Raw genomic sequence first — 18,570 nt, 5'->3', positions numbered from 1 at the left:
GATTCTCGTGACTCAGCCTCTTAAGTAGCTGTGATTAAAGGCATGCGCCATCATGCCCAGCTAACTTTTGTAATTTTAGTAGAGATGGGATTTCACCATGTTAGCCAGGCTGGTCTCGAACTCCTGACCTCAAGTAATCCACCTGCCTCAGCCTCCCAAAGTGCTGGGATTGCAGGCATGAGCCACTGTGCCCTGCCATCTGTGTGATTTTTGTGAGCAGAAAAAACTGATCAACAAATATTTGAAAAGGAAACCTTTGGTCTACAAGGAGGAAACGGATACTTTCGCCTTTTTGTTGTTGTAGTTGTTGTTGGAGACAGAGTTTCGCTCTTGTTGCCCAGGCTAGAGTGCAATGGCACGATCTCGGCTCACTGCAACCTGTTCCTCCTGGGTTCAAGCGATTCTCCTGCCTCAGCCTCCCAAGTAGCTGGGATTAGAGGCACACACCACCATGCCCGGCTACTTTTGTATTTTTAGTAGAGATGGAGTTTCTCCATATTGGTCAGGCTGGTCTCAAACTCCCGACCTCAGGTGATTCACCCGCCTCAGCCTCCCAATGTACTGGGATTACAGGTGTAAGTCACCGCACCCCACCACTTTTGCCTTTTGATTGGTTTAGTGGATCATAATTATTTTTTTCCTTATAGTCAAAACTCAGCCATCTTTGTATGTGTATTTTTTTCCTTTCCTCGAGTTTTCTAAGTTTAGCAAGTCACTCCTGTCAGAGGTTTAAAGAGTGTTAATAAGTGAACTCTCATTACTCCTAGCCCTGCTGGGATTAGACTTGCCATCTCTGAGTGAAATCAAGAGTTTAATGTTGGGCATGGGGTGTGCTGCTCAGTTCTCTCAACAACCCTAGGAGGGAAGGTGTCATTACTACCCCATTTTCCACATGGAGAAACAGGCCCAGAGCGGTCTGGTCACTTTTCTAAGGAGAGTCAGCAGACAGTGGCTGGCTTTGAACCCAGGGCTGAATGGTTCCAGGGGCTGTGTCCCTGACCGCTAACCCAGGGGGCTCCAGGCTGACCGCCCCCTCAGCCAACGGCTGAGAGGGGAAAGTTCCTTTTGAGAAGCTGGCGAAACGTCCTGGAAATGTTCAGAGGCAGCCAGAGTGGAAAAAGATGCTCAAAGGGAACAGAACTTCTCAAAGGGGTGGAGGCTGCCCTGCCATGGGTGACACGTGGAAAACTTGAGACATGTGACATCCAGGCGGTTAGTGGGAGAATTGGTCATGCTCTTTGGCAAATTGCTCCCTCCTCCTCCCTCCTTCTCCCCGCTCCTCCAAACTCTACCCTGGGAGGGAGCACTTGGGACCACCTCAGAAGAGGCTTGGTGGTGGTGACCCAGTCCTAAATGTCTGCCCAGACTTGCAGACTGCAAAGAGCAGGAGCTCTTCCTTCAGCCTCAGGAGCACTGGGGTCCACAGAGCCCCTCTAGTCACTGTTTTTAAGCCCCTGGTCTCAGGCTGCCCCTCCCTCAGGCCTCCTGAGCTTAGGCACATCAGCCACACCCTTGGCACAGCCACGGGATGATGGGTGTGATGTGGGCATCCCTCGTGTTGGCATCCTGGACTGATATCCAGGGCACTGCTTTCTCCCCATCCTCCTGCCTCTCCTGATGCCCCTCCTCGAAACTCCTTGGCCCCCATCCTGCCCTCAGAATCACCACCTGTGACTCAGGCACACCAATCCCTGGGCCTCTTCCTCCACTGGGGGACCCACCTGAAGGGCCTGACCCAGCCACGGGAAGAAGGACGAGGAGCGCTCCCAGCTTTGCCCCATCACGCTGCCTGGGCCCCAGGTGGCCAGCGCGTGGGGAGGATGGGCCCACAGGACCGGAGCCCCTGGGGGTGGGCTCCCACCAACAGAAACGCACTGAGTCTCCTCCCCGGGAAGATCTGATCATGGGCCAGAGGGCTGAGGACCCTGTGCCACTCACCCTGGCATCCATCCTTCATTCATTCCCTCATTCTCCAACACGCCCTCTTCCGGCACTGGCCATGGGCCTGGCCCTGCCCCAGCCCTGCCTCAGGGGCAGTTGCAACCCAGTTGATTGGAGGAGGTGGAGTGGGAGAGGAGTGGAGAGAGGCCCCTAACTCAGCTCTCAGGCAGTCGGGACAGGCTTTCTGGAGGAGCTGAAGTCCGGCAGAACCTTGTAGTCAAGTGAATCACCTGGGCTGTGTCCAGAGCCCGACTGAGCTGAGGGCACGATTCACAGGCAGAGGGGGATGGGCATGGAGCAACTTCCCCTTCAGCCTCCCTTCATAAGAACTGGGGGGAAAAGGGTGCTGCTGAGCTCCTACCCCAAGGGAGTGGGGTCGAGAGAGTGTGGCTGGCCAGAGCCGGGCAGATGTGGTTGGGGATGGTGGTGCCAGGCAGGGGCATGCAAGGGAAACAGCTGAATGGATTCCACCAAGAGGGCCAGGGCCCAGCCAGGCCCCGCGGGGTACTGCTCATGCTGCTGGCCCCCGCCTCGCATGTCCCCCAGCCCTTGCATGCTTTTGCCTGTGTTTCCTGCATGTCCTCTGGTGTGACTGCTGGTTTCCCCCGAACCCCCTCCCCAGCTCTGACAAGCAGCATTGCCTGTCCCCAGCCTGACTCAGGAGGCCAACTGGCACCTTGGGCCCTGTCCTCCCCCGATTCCTCCTGGATAGGAATCCGGAGGCTGTCCCCTGCCCGATTCCCCATCTAGCTGTCCCTCCACATCTTTAGGAAGGCACGGGGTGGCCCTGAGGATGGGGGAACACCTTGGGAGCTAATGGTCCCAAGGTCTCGACCTAACCAGTCAGTGAGGCAGCCTCATTCCCATGGCCTTTCTCCCACGGGAACCACCCCTTTGCCCTGAAGTTGCCCAGGTAGGCCAGTGAAGAGGGCCTGGAAGCAGGAAGACCCTTGAATTGACATTTGGAACCCACACTTGGGGGAAAGGGGTGGCCGTGGCTTGGTGCCATCAGCGTCCTGGGACCCCAGGTCTCTCTTCCCCGCGTCGTGGGCGTTCTGTGTGTGCCTCCCACCCTGCGCCGCGGATCCCTGGACTCGTGGGGTGTGGGTGCTCCCTACCCATGCCCCCTGTGTACGTGGCTTTCTGCCCTCCTGCCCTTCCCCAGCTCCAGCAGTACCCGCGGCTGCGGGAGGAGATGGAGCGCATCGTGACCACCCACATCCGGGAGCGCGAGGGCCGCACCAAGGAGCAGGTGAGCCCCGTGGCACCCGGCCTGGCCGCACCTTCCTTCCCCTCCTGGCCGCCTGCACCTTCCACTCCTGGCCCTGGGGTCGCTTCCTTCTCGTGTTGTCTCTTCGGTCTCAGTCTTCCTCCCTTTCATACTGACTCTCTGCTTCTCTCTCTTTTTTATTGTAGTAAAATACACATAACATACCACTTTAGCCGTGTTTCAGTGCACAGTTCAGTGGCACTAAGTACATTTGCGTTGTTGCACAGCATCATCCATCCACAGAACTCTTTGTTTTGAGACAGAGTCTTGCTCTATCTCCCAGGCTGGAGTGCAGTGGTGTGATCTCAGCTCACTGCAACCTCCGCTTCCTGGGTTCAAGCGATTCTCTTGCCTCAACCTCCCGAGTAGCTGGGAGGCTACTGGGAGGTGGCGTGTGCCACCATGCCTGGGACATTTTTGTATTTTTAGTACAGACGGGGTTTCACCATGTTGGCCAGGCTGGTTTCAAACTCCTGACCTCAGATGATCCGCCCACCTTGGCCTCCCAAAGTGCTGGGATTATAGACATGAGCCACTGAGCCCGGCCCACAGAGCTCTTTTCATCTTGCAAAATGGAAACTGTCCCCATGAAACACTAACATCCTATTCCCTGCTCCCCCAGCTCCCGGCAGCTGGCAGCCACCATTCAACTTTCTGTCTCTATGAATTGGTTTTTTTGTTTTTTTGTTTGTTTGTTTGTTTGTTTGTTTTGAGACAGAGCCTCGCTGTTGCCCAGGCTGGAGTACAGTGGCATGAAATCGGTTCACTGCAACCTCCGCTTCCTGAGTTCGAGCGATTCTCCTGCCTCAGCCTCCCAAGTAGCTGGGATTACAGGCATGTGCCACCATACCCGGCTTATTTTTTATATTTTTGGTAGAGATGGGGTTTCACCATGTTGGCCAGGCTGGTCTCAAACTCTTGATCTCAAGTGATCCACCCGCGTTGGCCTCCCAAAGTACTGAGATTACAGGCGTGAGCCACCGTGCCTGGCCTGTCTCTATGAATTTGACTTTTCTAGGGACCTCATGTAAGTGGAGTCATACAGTATCTGTCACTTAGCATAATGTCTTCCAGGGTCATCCATATTGTAGCATGTGTCAAAAGCTGCTTCCTTTTTAAGACTTAAATAATACTACATTGTATGGATGGACCACACTTGGTTTATCCATGTGGGTTGTTTCTAACTTTTGGCCATTGTGCATCACGCTGCTATGAAGATGAGTGTACAAATCCCTATCTGAGTCCCCACTTTCAACCCTTCTGGATATATACCTAAAAGTGGAAGTGCTGGGCCATAGGGTAATTCTATGCTTATTTTTTTGGAGACAGAGTACCGCTCTGTCGCCCCTGCTAGGCTGGAGTGCAGTGGCATGATCATGGTTCACTGTAGCCTCAACCTCCCGGGCTCAAGCGATCCTCCGACTTCAGCCTCCTGAGTAGCTGGGGCTACAGGTGCATGCCACTATGCCTGGCTAATTTTAAAATCTTTTGTAGAGACGGGGGTCTCACTATGGTGCCCAGGATGGTCTCAGACTTCTGGGCTCAAGCGATCTGCCTCAGCCTCCCAAAGTGCTGGGATTACAGGCATGAGCCACGGTGCCCAGGCTAGTGTGGCTCTCTTCACTTTCTGGTCGTCTATCCTTGTGGTCCTCTCTTTGGGCCTCTCTTTGTCTATTTGCTGGTTCTCTGGGTCACATTATACCCCTCATAGCGACCCCCACCTTTTTTGTCATCGTTCATCAAATATTCACTCATTTCTTCCTTCAATCACAAACATAGCCACTGAATGCTACCTCTGAGCTGCATGGAGCAGAGGTGAACAGGGCCCATCGTGGCCCTCACGGAGCTCAGAGACGAGTCCTCCTTTCTGATCCATGTCTGCCATGCCCCTGCCTGTCTGTTGTAGGCTCCTCTGGCTCCCATTTCCCATTTCCTGTTTTCACACATCTCTCCATGATGGTGCCATCTCCATTCATTCATGTTTTTGTTGTTGATGTCATATTTTTAAATCCTTATTGATTGCTTTTTAATTACAAACATCATAAATACTCAATAAAAGATTCAATCAGTATTGAAGTGGTTAAATTACAAGGAGATAGCTCTCCATTCACTCTTCCCCACCCCCAGTTCCTCCTGAAAAATAACCATTAGTAACAGTTTGGGACTCCACACAGTGGCTTATACCTGTAATCCCAGCACTTTGGGAGGCCTAGGTGGGAGGATTATATGAGCCCAGGAGTTTGAGACCAGCCAGGGCAACATGGCAAGACCCCGTCTCTACAAAAAAATTTAAAAACTAGCTAGGTGAGGCAGCATGCACCTGAATTCCTAGCTACATGGGAGGCTGAGGTGGGAGGATCGCTTGAGCCCGGGAAGCAGAGGCTGCCGTGAGCTGTGATCATGCCACTGCATTCCAGCATGGGCAACACAGTGAGACTCTGCCTCAGTAATACCCCAAAAAGCAAAACAGGGCCGGGCGCGGTGGCTCAAGCCTGTAATCCCAGCACTTTGGGAGGCCGAGATGGGCGGATCACAGAGTCAGGAGATTGAGAGCATCCTGGCTAACCCGGTGAAACCCTGTCTCTACTAAAAAAATACAAAAAACTAGCCGGGCGAGGTGGCGGGCGCCTGTAGTCCCAGCTACTTGGGAGGCTGAGGCAGGAGAATGGCGTAAACCTGGGAGGCGGAGCTTGCAGTGAGCTGAGATTCGGCCACTGCACTCCAGCCTGGGCAACTGAGCAAGACTCCATCTCAAAAAAAAAAAAAAAAAAGGCAAAACAGTTTAGTGTGTCACCTTGCAGGCATTTTCTTACGCAGATACACTCACACACAAACACACACAATCCAGATTCCATCTTTATCCTAAACCACAATCCTGCTGTGTGCCTTGCCTTTTTCTTCAGAAGATAATCGTAATATCTAACATCTGTTGAGTATCTCATCTTCTGTGTCTTCACCAGTTCTAAGAGGAAGAAAGAAGAAGAATTTGTGGAATCTGAGGCTGAGGACAGACCCCAAGCTCATAGGAAGCAGTGGGGCTAGGGTCTGAACCTGGCATTCTTTGTGCCATCTGGAAAGTCATTCTTATCACTACTCAATTCCAAATCTGTTCACACTTAATCATTTGCAAGGGTCTTTTCAGGCTGGAACCTGGAGATTATCCTTGTTCTTTTTTTTTTTTTTTTTTTTTTTTTCTTTTTTTTTTGAGATGGAGTCTCGCTCAGTTGCCCAGGCTGGAGTGCAGTGGCTTGATCTCAGCTCACTGCAACCTCCGCCTCCCAGGTTCAAGCCATTCTCCTGCCTCAGCCTCCCAATTAGCTAGGACCACAGGTGCACGCCACCACACACAGCTGATTTTTGTATTTTTGTAGAGACAGGGTTTCACCATGTTGGCCAGGCTGGTCTTGAACTTGTGACCTCAAGAGATCTGCCTGCCTCGGCCTCCCAAAGTGCTGGGATCACAGGCGTGAGCCGCCCCGCCCGGCCCGTCCTTGTTCTTTTGAACAGCTGCAGGGTGCTTTCTTGTCTAGAGAGTATCATAATCTATTTCACCCTCAGATAGCCACTGGCTTGCTCCCAATTTTTCTCTATTACAAACTGTACTACTTTGAATACTCTGGCTCCTGTATCTTTGCTTACTTGTTGAGTGTATCTGTGAGATATAATTCTGGAAGTGAATATGTGCATTGCTTTTTTTTTTTTTTTTGAAATAGGGTCTCGCTCTGACACCCAGGCTGGAGTGCAGTGGTGCCATTATGGCTCACTGCAACCTCTGCATCCCTGGGCTCCAGTGATCCTCCCATCTCAGCTTCCCAAGTAGCTGGGACCACAGGCATTCACCACTACACCTGGTTAATTTTTCTATTTTTTGTAGAGACAGGGTTTCTCCATGTTTCCCAAGTTGGTCTTGAATTCCTAGGTTCAAGCGATCCTCCTGCCTCAGCCTCCCAAAGTGCTGGGATTATGGGCATGAGCCACTACACCCAGCCCTGTGCATTTTAATGTTTGTTAAATATTGCCAAATTGCCCTACAAGAAGGTGATACTGATTTACACTTCCATCAACAATATATGAGAGAGCTCATTTCCCAACACTTGTGCCATGCTGATCATTAAAAAAACCTCTTTTTGTTTGTTTGTTTGTTTGTGACGAAGTTTCACTCTTGTTGCCCAGGCTGGAGTGCAGTAGCATTATCTCAGCTCACTGCAACCTCTGCCTCCTGGGTTCAAGTGATTCCCCTGCCTCAGCCTCCCAAGTAGCTGGGATTACAGGCATGTGCCACCATGCCCAACTAATTTTGTATTTTTAGTAGAGACGGGATTTCTCCATGTTGGCCAGGCTGATCTCAAACTCCCGACCTCAGGTGATCTGCCCACCTCGGCCTCCCAAAGTGCTGGGATTACAGGTGTGAGCCACCGCACCTGGCTAAAAGCCTCATTTTTAACTTACATTTCTTTATTAATGAGGGTAAGGATTTTTTACACATCCTTAGTGGTTGTATGCATTTCTTCTGTGAATTATTCATCATGTTCTTGACTATTTTGATTTGTGATTTTCTTTCTTTCATCCTCTTCTCTCCTCTCTTATTTTCTTTTCTTTTCTCTCAGGGTTTTGCTCTGTCTTCTAGGCTTGAGTGCAGTGGTGCAATCTTGGCTCACTGCAGCCTCAACTTCCTGGGCTCAATCAATCCTCCCGCCTTAGCCTCCCAAGCAGCTGGGACTACAGGCACATGCCACTACGCCTGGCTAACTTTTGTGTTTTTTGGTAGAGACAGGTCTCCCTGTGTTGCCCAGGCTGGTCTTGAACTCCTAGGCTCAAGCAGTCCTCCCACTTCTACCTCCCAAAGTGCCGGGATTACAGGTGTGAGCCACCACGCTTAGCTTTTGTCTTTCACTGATGGTAGGGACTATATTTATTATGGATACTAACCTTCTATATGTGCTGCAAGTATTTTTCTCCCCGCTTGCCCTGCGTTTTAAAACTTTGTGGTGTCTTTTCCGCTTGCCCACCAACTTACGTATCCTTGAAGGTCATGCTTCTCATCGATATCGAGCTGGCTTACATGAACACCAACCATGAGGACTTCATAGGCTTTGCCAAGTGAGTGCTCTCCCTGGGCAAAAAGTGAGTGCTCCCTGGGCAGAGAAGGTAATAACGTGTGTGTATGTGTGTGTATGTGTGTGTGTGTGTATGTGTGTGTGTATGTGTTTGTGTGTGAGTGAGTGAGTGTGTGTAGAGCCCAGGTCTGCTAGGTTAACGGTCTGGGTCCTGTGCCCACTAAGCAGTGGGATGTAGAGTTGGGCCTCTTGAAAGGAGAAGTTCTGAGACTCCTCCCCTCCCTCCCATTAGTGCTCAGCAGAGGAGTAACCAGATGAACAAGAAGAAGACTTCAGGGAACCAGGTGAGTGGGCCCCAGCACCCCAGACCGAGGGATGGAGGGTGCCAGACGGACGCCAGACTCTGAGAGCTCCTCCCCTGAGGGGAAGAGTCCCAAGGGGGCCAGGGACCTGTCAGCCGCCAGCCACAAGCCTCCCACTCTGCCTCAGTAACCCTCTCTCCTCTCTCCCCGATGCCTCTCGTGGTTGCTATGGTTACCTCTTTGCAGGATGAGATTCTGGTGAGTACCAGGACTGGGGCTCTCGGCTTGTGTAGTGAGGGGGCGGAGGGTCCATTGGCAGTGGGAATCTGCAGTGGGTAGGAGGGCACCCTTTGGCCGAAGCTGCTTGTACACACCAGCCCCTGGCATTTCACACCTGCCCTCAGACCAGAGGCAGGCCCAGCCGCATCCACCCGTCCATCTGTGTGCACCAGCCAAGCACCTACGTCAGGCAAAACTAGACCGTGTGGGGCTGGGTGGGTGAGAAGGCAGGGCCTGGCATGGAGTAGGTGCTCCTTAAACATCTGTTGGATGGATGGATGCACGTGAGTGAGACACGTTTTTAAGAAGCTGACAACCATCGCCTCCGGACTTGAATGAAGAGACGAATGAGAAGTCAAGAGAAGTTAAGAAATCACTGCTCACCTGGCCTCCTGCTCTCTGTCCTTAGATGTCTGCGGAAACATCCCTGGTCCGAAGCGCTTGCTCAGTTGTACACATGAGCCCGAGGGTCCTCAGCTTTTCTTTCCATAGGTTCCAGAGGCCGTAGTTTCTTTGTAAGACTCTAGGTGTTTATGTGATTATTGGCTTAATGTTTATTTCCTTCCCAGGCCCCACAAGGGGAGGGCTGAGTCTGTCCCGTTTATCATTAAATCCTCAGCTCAAGCCCCGTGCCTGGCACGCAGTAGGTGCTCAACAGAATGAAGGGAGGAATGAACATAGTATCAGGACAATTCAATTCGGCCAACATTAGCTGTTGCCTACACGGTGCTGGCCCCTGGACAGAACGTGGAGACCTGGGCCTGCTGGTAGGGCCCAGCTAAGGCCCCCGAGAGCTCCATGCAGGGTAGGGATTAGGAGAGCAGGAAGTCCCTGGTGCGGGGCTGCAGAGAGGGCTTAGGACGAGCAGAGAGGAGTTCAGGGTTGGGTGTGGCCAAAGGGGAGGACAAAGACTACAGGTTAGGGTGGGGAGCAGGTGGCAAGATCTGCTGGTCACATCCTGGGACAGTGGACTCAATTCCAGAGACGGTGACAAGACCCTGTGGGAATCCTCGCCTGATCGGAAAGGGGTGAGAGAGGCAGCTGGTGGCCTCCCCTCAGCTCAACTGCTGCTGGGCTGTGCAGCTTGGGTTCTCAGCCAGGTTCTCAGGGAAGCCAGAGAGGCATAAGGAGGGCTCCAGAAGCAAGCCTGGCCCCAGAGGGCTTTGCCACCAGCCCCAGGCCTCCTTGGGTCTTCTCTGGATGCTCAGAGAAGAATCTGGGGAGGCCAGGGTCCAGGAGGGAGCAGAAGCAATTCCCTCATCCTCCCGGTCTGATCCATGGCCAGCGCCTGGCCAATGACCCTACCCCCGAAGTAGAATCCACAGGACCTGGACTGTGGCCATGGCTCTGGACAGTCCTGGGGACAGCTGCTTCCTGCCATGAAAAGGGACCTTAGCTTGTTACTCTGGGCACTTCGTGGCGCAGCCCTTGCCCCTGGGGACCTGGAGCCAAAGACCCTTAGAACCATACTATCATAGTTTTTATTTATTCATACTACAAATATGTATTGATCACTTACTGTCTGCCAGGCCTTCTGCAAGGTGCTGGGATGTACTAGTGATCAAGAGTTCACGATTTAGCAGGGAGGCTACATAGACAGATAATCACACACACGCATGCAGAGAAGTTAATTAAAAATCGAAATCATGTTACAGAAGTCAACTTCAGGGAGTGATCAAAGATTATTATAGGAATCCTGATTTATACTGGGGGCCAGGAAGGGCCTGCCTGGGAATGTGAATTCTGACCTGATACCCGAAGGCTGAGTAGGAATTTGCCAGGCAAAAAGGGAGAAGTGCTTTCTAGGCAGAGGCAGCAGCAGCAGCAGCATGTGTAAAGTCAGAAACACATCTCAGAACAGATGAGACCTTAAGCTTCCAAGACTCACAGTTGGCTTGCCCAATCGCCCCCATTAACTGTGCTTGCATACTCCTAGTGACAGGGAGCTCATCCCCTACCCAGGCCTCCAGTCCCTTACTCGGCCAGGTCTGCCTGTCAAAGGCTCTTTATCCTGAGCTGATCTCTGTCTTCCTCTGTCTTCCACTCTGTTCACTTGTGGTTCAAACCAAGGCAGGTCTGGCCCCCACCCTCCCTGACTGCCAGGCCTCTGAGAGCTGGGGGAGGGGTGGGGTTCCGAATGCCTCTCTTTGCCTACCCCATCCCCCACAGGGAGGCTCAGGCCCCGTCTGCTGACCTCCTGCCCCATCACCCTCCAGGTCATCCGCAAAGGCTGGCTGACTATCAATAATATTGGCATCATGAAAGGGGGCTCCAAGGAGTACTGGTTTGTGCTGACCGCTGAGAATCTGTCCTGGTACAAGGATGATGAGGTGAGTCAAGGGCCAGTAGTCATCAAGGGGCTGGGCTGGTGGCCAGAGTCAGGCTCAGACCCTCCTATGGGCTTGGAGTGGGCTGGACCGTGGAATAGGGTTTTAAAATGTCTCATCAAAGATCCGTGGGCAGGCCGGGCATGGTGGCTCACACCTGTAATCCCAGCACTTTGGGAGGCCGAGGCGGGTGGATCACCTAAGGTCAGGAGTCTGAGCCCAGTCTGGCCAAAATGGTGAAACCCTGTCTCTACTAAAAATACAAAAATTAGCCTGGCATGTTGGCAGGTGCCTATAATCCCAGCTACTAGGGAGGCTGAGACACAAGAATGCCTTCAACCCGGGAGGCGGAGTTTGCAGTGAGCCGAGATCGCACCATTGCACTCCAGCCTGGGCAACAGAGCGAGACACCGTCTCAAAAAAAAAGGATCCACGGGTGGAGTTGGGATGCAAGGGTCCAAGGCAGGTGACCCTGGGGGTTCAGGGGGAGGCACCCTCTCACCCAGGTTGGAAGAAGAAGATGGCTTAGCAGGACTGAGGAGCCTGGGGCTAAGTGCCCTGGGGAGGGTGGGCAGGGGCCTTGGGTGCCCCTCCCTGACCCTGCGGCCCAGCGGCCTTCCTGTTTTCCCGCTGCAGGGCGTGCCGCCTCCTCTGTGGCCCCCACAGGCCCATGACACACACGAGTCCAGCTGCCAGACACCCGGTTAACCCCTGCACCCCAGTCCCCTAGACCCCTGCAGCCCAAGGGAAATGCGCAGAGTGCCCCCAGACTGAGAGGCAAGGAGTGTGGGGGCCCTGCCGAGTTGCCACAAAAAAACCCTCCCCGCCCACTAGGGTGCACAGAAGCCCCTGCCACCTCCTTCCCTGTTGCTGGTCTCCTTTAAGAATGAGTCTATTTGGCTTTCACATCTGGATTCCAGAGGTGACCAGAGAGAATGGGGAGGGCTGGGGGTGGGCTTGTGGTAATGAACTCCAGCTGGCCAAGGAGTGGGGGAAGGGACCCTCTTCTTCCTGAGGGGCTGTTGGAGGCTACAGCACCCTCAATGGGGGAGCGGGCCTCTGGGTGGGGCCTGTGATTTTGGCCTCCAAGCCCCCTCCCAGGTCCCTGTCTCCTCCAAGTTTGTCCTGGGCAGGGGCCCCAACTCTCCACCTTGGGAGGGGCCCTCTGTCGTCACTGGCGGGGGCCCAAGCCATCTGGACCTCATTACCCCAACCCTGGCCTCCCCCAGCATGGGAGCCCCTGGAAGGGATGGAGTGTGCGGTGGCGTGGGGTGCGGGTAGGGGGCGGCTTCCTGCCGGTCACTCTGCAGGCTGCCTAGATGCCCCCATGGGTTTGGGGTCTCCCATGTTGAGGCTCCTTACACAGGGCCAGGGAGACCATATGAGCTGGGGCTGAGGGCCTGAGACCTGGCGACACTGTGGGGGAGGGGCGCATGCCACTGAGGGGGTCCCCTGTCCTTGTGCCTGAGCCTGTAGGTCTTTCTGGAGATTTTGTGTACATCTGAGTTAAGTCGTATGCGAAAACAGCTCTGAGAATCGTATGTGGGGAGGTGGCAGTGGGCTGTGGGCTGTAGGTGCTGGGAGGCAGGGTGGGGGTGTGTGTGTGTGTGTGTGTGTGTGTGTGTGTGGCTTGTGGGTCTGGTGTGTGGGTGTTTTTTAGGAGTGTGACTGGGGTATAAGCATCTAGGTGTGTTTGGAATATGTGGTCTGCATTTGCATCTGGGGGTGAAATCTGTGTACCTGCGGAGTGACTCTGGGCACGTGCCTGTACTTGGGATGTAAATGCAGGTGTGTGTGGGGAGGGGGCTCCGGAGGGACGGTGTGAGTATGGGGTGTTTGAGAATCTGTGTGTGTCTTTGGGATGTGAGAATGGGGGGAGTGTTCCAGTCGTGAGGGTGTGTATGGGTGTGTGTGCATGCACTTGTGTGTGTCTGGGACACGGGTGTGAGATTGAAAGTATGGGGGTGCTCATGTATGTGAGTTCTGGGGCTGTGAGTATCAAGGTGCGTGTATGTTGAATGTGAGTGGATTTTTGCACTAGGACCACTGGGGATGTGGAGGTGGTCCAGGCTGGTGGGAGAGTGGTCTGTACTTCTCTACCCAGCCGCCAGCCCTCAGGTTTTGGGGTGAGGCAGGCTCTTTGGGCAGACCGGCAGCTGCCCACATCCCCAGTCCCCCTTGACCCCCCCATCCTCTCAGTCTTCCTCGGCCACCCTTCCCCCATCACCGCTACCCCCCACCAGTCCCACAGCAGGGTGGCAACCCCATCCCTCTGTGCCTCCTCCCAGCCCACCCTGTGCCCCAACGCCCTGGCTCCAGGCTCCGGTTCTGGGATGGCAGGCAGGGGTCGGTCCAGCTCTCCAGTGGCGGCGGCGCCGAGGGTCTAACCCAGCCCAGCCTAACCAATGTGCAGACTACTGTACAATTTGGGAGTCCTGAACAGATAGTCTAAACACTGGGTAGACGGAGTGGAGGTGTCCTCTGGTCCATCCAGGCAGCAGTGTCTGTCCATCCGGTGGGCGCTTCAGCCCCATCCCCTGGAGATCCAAGAACCCCCCAACCCCAGCCTGTGTCCCCCCAGCCCCAGACCAGCCAGCCCGTGGTCCCCTCTCTGCTCCCAACTCCCCTTCTGCCTCCTTTGACGTGGCAGGGGTGAGCGGGAGCTGGGGCTGAGAAGGAGGGGCCTGAGGAGGGGGCCGGCCGGCAGGAAGGGAGGGGTGGGGGGAGGAGGCCGCTCCTACCTAGTGTCCAACCCCGAAGCGCAGGGCGGGTGGCGGCGGGGCCTCTCTCGAACGGTTCCAGATGTTCCCTGGCCGTGTGTGCAACTTCCTCCTCTCCTCCCCCAGCCGCCCTCTGGGGCTCCCGGCCACCCGCCTGGCATAAAGAGGGCTTTATGTGGCTGCATGGGCCAGGGGGGCGTGGGGGGCAGAGAGGGGTGGGCAGGATGACGCCAGGACAGGGGAGCAAGGTCTCCCTAAACCCAGCCCCCTACCTGAGATCCTAGGCAAGGCTCATGCCCAAGCTCTTTGAGTCCCCGAAGCCCACACACACGACCCCCGTGAGCAAGTAGGGCATGGGTGACAAAAACCCCTCCCCTCTCCCAGAGCCCCATCCTGGGGTGTCTCCTCCCCAGATCCCTGAACCCCTCTCCTGGGACACAGCAGCCTACATACACACGTGCCCACACCAAGCATACACATGGGCCTAGCACCCTACACGCCTGTGCGCAGAGACACAGAACTCCTCCTAGACAGCTCTAGATAAACCAAACACACAGCCCATTGTACCACAGTGTGCAGGTAAGATGTGCACCCCAGTATAAGCGTGTGGTATAAGCTTGTGCATGGCTGTGCAAACGTAGTAGGCTTGCACAATTGCCACACACATCCACAAAGTGAGCACACATCCACACTGAGATGCAGACACGCTCACACTGACACGTGGTTCATGCTGGGCACCTCCCCAGATACACATGTGCACACACACAATAGGTAATATGTACTTGGGCTTGCATGTGTTGGCACAAACACACAACTACACACATGTTGCACACACAGGCACACCATCTCCAGGCTTGTGCTGGCTGCCTTATTGCTAACACATGGGGAGCTTGGGGGAGTGGGCTGAGCCAGCCCTTTGAAGCCGCCGGGGCTGGTGGCCCCCCTTCCTGGTCTCTGCAGTCAGGAAATGAAGTCAGAGGCGGCCAGGCCGGGGGCGAGAGAGGCCTGAGTGTGCGGTCCCTGCCTGAGGCCGTCCTGGCTTGTATCCAGGACTTGCCTGGGGAGGGATTGTGGGAGCCTCCCACACTCTCACCTCCCCACCCCTCACCAGCCTCCTGGCCTCCGGCATATATGCAGAGCTGGTGGGACCGGCTAGAACTCCACTGGGGGCCGGTGGTGCCCAGGAGGCCTACGGTCCTGTGGCCAGGATTTTATCTAGCTGCACCTTCACAGTGGGAGGGCGCTGATGCTTAGAAGCCCTGGGCCAGTCAGGGGGACTCTTAGGGAGTGAGGTGTGGCAGAGAACAGTGCCAACCTCACTCATTGCTCCTACCTCCACCCACAGGAGAAAGAGAAGAAATACATGCTCTCTGTGGACAACCTCAAGCTGCGGGACGTGGAGAAGGGCTTCATGTCGAGCAAGCACATCTTTGCCCTCTTTAACACGGAGCAGAGGTGCCTGCCTGCCCCTGGCTGTAGCTGCTGCAGCCCCAAAACCACCCGCACTGAGTAGAAGCTGGGTACAGGGATCCAGGGAGGAGAGGCACCTGCCCCAGGCCCCACAGCAAGCAATCCACTGACAGATGCTTACTGGGTTCCTGCTCTGAGCTAGACATCATGTCAAGATCTCCCATCCCCTCCCCTTCCCTTCCCTCCTCCTTCCCTCCCTCCTTTCCTTCCTCCCTTCCTTCCTTCCATCCTCCCTCCTTTCCTCCCTCCCTTTTTTCTTCCCTCCTTCCTCCCTCCCTCCCTTCCAGTCTCCCCTTCCCTCCCTCCCTCTATCCCTTCCTCCCTTCCATGGTCACTGGTATCTCTTCGTGCACTATACTCTGCCAGGCACTGGAGCCAAAGGGCCCTAGTCAGGCCTGGTCCTCTTCTCCTGCTCACTTTCCTATAGGGCGGTGGCAGGACCAGGCCTCTTCCTTCCTGAGCCAAGGCTGACTCTAGTGGGCCCTCTGCTACTCAGAGATGAGGGTTCAGTCCAGCTGCCATCAGAGGGGTCCTCAGAGAGCCACAGAGGAAGCTGGTGGGGTCTGGGCCCCAAGCTAGAGACTTCACTGAGTGTGGTTGTCCCCTTATCAAAGGTCCAGTCCCCTTCTAAGCATTTTGCCACTCACTTCACTGAATCCTCAGTGACCCGAGGCGGCAGGAATTCTTATTAACCCATCTTCCCAATGAGGAAACTGAGGCTGAGAGAGAGGAAGGGACTTGCACAGGTCACACAGCTGGGAAATGAGCTGGCCTCAGGCATGGTGACCCCAAAGTCTGGGCATGCCCTTAACCCCCAGGGAGGGTGGGGCTTTGCCCATCTGCCCTCACCATCCGCCCTGTCTTGCAGGAATGTCTACAAGGATTATCGGCAGCTGGAGCTGGCCTGTGAGACACAGGAGGAGGTGGACAGCTGGAAGGCCTCCTTCCTGAGGGCTGGCGTATACCCTGAGCGTGTTGGGGTGAGTGGCAGGGCAAGGAGAGGAGGGGCAAGCATGATCCTAGGGCCCCTGGGGCACCATCCTCAGTGATGCCAAGTCACGTCATGTTTCCGAGCCCTTATTTGGCTCAGAAATAATAGGAATCCTTCCCCCTACCCACTCTGGGGGTGGGAACAGAGATAAGTTTCCTGGTCCTCCCATCCGTCTCCAGTGGCAGTTTCACGTCTCTGTCTCTGTTGCAGATGGCATTTCTATATTCCCCTTTCTATGAAGGTGGTTTCTTGTGACTGCCTTCTCTTTCCTCCCCTATTTCACTGTGGCAATGTCTAGAGTAGCCTGAGAGTTGGGGTGCAGTGTCCCCAGGTTCACTCAATCTCTCCCCTTTTCCTCTCTGTATGTTTCCTTCGGCTGTGCTCCCTGGTGGTGGCGGTGGTGACAATGTTGGTGTGTGGGCCTCCCAGGACAAAGAGAAAGTGAGTGTGCCCTTCTCTTGCCTCCTGTCAGGCATCTGCAGCCTGGTACCAGCTCCAGCCAGGTTTTCCAGCAAGGGACCTGGAGATGTTCTTTTCTAATTTCTGGATTGGGGCCAGGCGCAGTGGCTCACGCCTGTAAACCCAACACTTTGGGAGGCCGAGGTGGGCCGATCATGAGGTCAGGAGTTCGAGACCAGCCTGGCAACACGGTGAAACCCCATCTCTACTAAAAATAACAAAAGTTAGCCAGGCATGGTGGTGCGCACCTGTAATCCCAGCTACTCAGGAGGCTGAGGCAGGACAATCGCTTGAACCCGGAAGGCAGAGGATGCAATGAACCAAGACAGCACCACTGCCCTCCAGCCTGGGCGACAGAGCAAGACTCTCTCAAAATAATAATAATAATAATTTCTGGATTGGGAAATTGAGGCAAATTCTAGGCACTAGAGTCAGAACCAAGACAAGGCTGAATCAGGGGAGTCTAGGGTCCTGAGAGGCACAGGGATGGAGAGCCTGGTGTGTGTTCAGGCCAGTTGCTTCTCTCTGTGCCTCAATGTTCTGGGTACCTTTGGAGGGGCTGAGATCCTGGCGATGCCTGGAGCCTGGCTGCGTGGCCTGGCCACCCTGATGCCCTTGTGTTCTCCATGGCAGGCCAGCGAGACCGAGGAGAATGGCTCCGACAGCTTCATGCATTCCATGGACCCACAGCTGGAACGGCAAGTGGAGACCATCCGGAATCTTGTGGACTCGTACATGGCCATTGTCAACAAGACCGTGCGGGACCTCATGCCCAAAACCATCATGCACCTCATGATTAACAATGTGCGTGCTCCGCCGCATGGGGGCAGGGAAGTCCTGTGGCACTGGGGACGCAGGTGGCCATGTTGGCCTGGGGGAGATGCCAACCAGCCCTATGGGACCAGGTCCAGGGTGGCAGGCACGGTCCAGACCAGAGCTGTCCGATAGAAATATAATGAGGGTCTGAGCACAGTGGCTCACACCTGGAATCCCGGCACTGTGGGAGGTCAAGGCAGGCGGAACACTTGAGGTCAGGGGTTCAAGACCAGCCTGGCCAACATGGTGAAACCCCGTCTCTACTAAAAATAGAAAAATTAGCTAGGTGCGGTAGCGTGAGCCTGTAATCACAGCTACCTGGGAGGCTGAGACAGGAGAATCACTTGAACCCGGGAGGTGGAGGTTGCAGTGGGCGGAGGTTGCAGTGAGCTGAGATCCTGCCACTGTACTCCAGCCTGGCCGACAGAGCGAGATTCCATCTCAAAAAAAAGAAAAAAGAAAAAAGAGAAAAGAAAGAAATATAATGAGGGGCTGGGCACGGTGGCTCATAACTGTAATCCCAGCACTTTGGGAGGCCAAGGCAGGAGGATCACTTGAGCCCAGGAGTTCAAGACCAGCTTGGGCAACACAGTGAGACCTCGTCTCTACACAGAAATTTTAAAGAATAGCTGGGGTTGGCTGGGCGCGGTGGCTCATGCCTGTAATCCCAGCACTTTGGGAGGCCAAGGTGGGCAGATCACCTGAGGTTGGAAGTTTGAGACCAGCCTGACCAACATGGAGAAACCCCATCTCTATTAAAAATACAAAATTAGGCCGGGTGCGGTGGCTCACGCTTGTAATCCCAGCACTTTGGGAGGCCGAGGCAGGTGGATCACCTGAGGTCGGGAGTTCAAGACCAGCCTGACCAACATGGAGAAACCCCGTCTCTACTAAAAATACAAAAAATTAGCCGGAGTGGTGGCACATGCCTGTAATCC

The 18,570-nt window shown here is 54.6% G+C and overlaps 1 protein-coding gene across 1 annotated transcript in view; it reads left to right on the top strand.

Annotated features, from left to right (window-relative positions):
• DNM1 (dynamin 1) overlaps nucleotides 1–18,570 on the top strand; it is a gene marked incomplete at both ends in the record, with an annotated part of 32,939 nt that overhangs the window by 13,055 nt on the left and 1,314 nt on the right. The window contains 9 exons of the mRNA XM_011988686.1: nucleotides 3,107–3,193; nucleotides 8,241–8,311; nucleotides 8,561–8,612; nucleotides 8,817–8,828; nucleotides 11,066–11,179; nucleotides 15,242–15,351; nucleotides 16,235–16,346; nucleotides 16,787–16,798; nucleotides 17,450–17,620. Of these exons, the coding sequence (XP_011844076.1) occupies nucleotides 3,107–3,193; nucleotides 8,241–8,311; nucleotides 8,561–8,612; nucleotides 8,817–8,828; nucleotides 11,066–11,179; nucleotides 15,242–15,351; nucleotides 16,235–16,346; nucleotides 16,787–16,798; nucleotides 17,450–17,620 (741 nt within the window). The remainder of the gene's footprint in view (nucleotides 1–3,106; nucleotides 3,194–8,240; nucleotides 8,312–8,560; nucleotides 8,613–8,816; nucleotides 8,829–11,065; nucleotides 11,180–15,241; nucleotides 15,352–16,234; nucleotides 16,347–16,786; nucleotides 16,799–17,449; nucleotides 17,621–18,570) is intronic.

This window comes from Mandrillus leucophaeus, unplaced genomic scaffold (assembly GCF_000951045.1).
Source record: "Mandrillus leucophaeus isolate KB7577 unplaced genomic scaffold, Mleu.le_1.0 Scaffold109, whole genome shotgun sequence".
In the NCBI taxonomy this organism is placed as follows: Eukaryota; Metazoa; Chordata; class Mammalia; order Primates; family Cercopithecidae; genus Mandrillus; species Mandrillus leucophaeus.
Note: the sequence above shows the minus strand (reverse complement) of the source record. Positions and strands in the feature narration are given on the sequence as shown.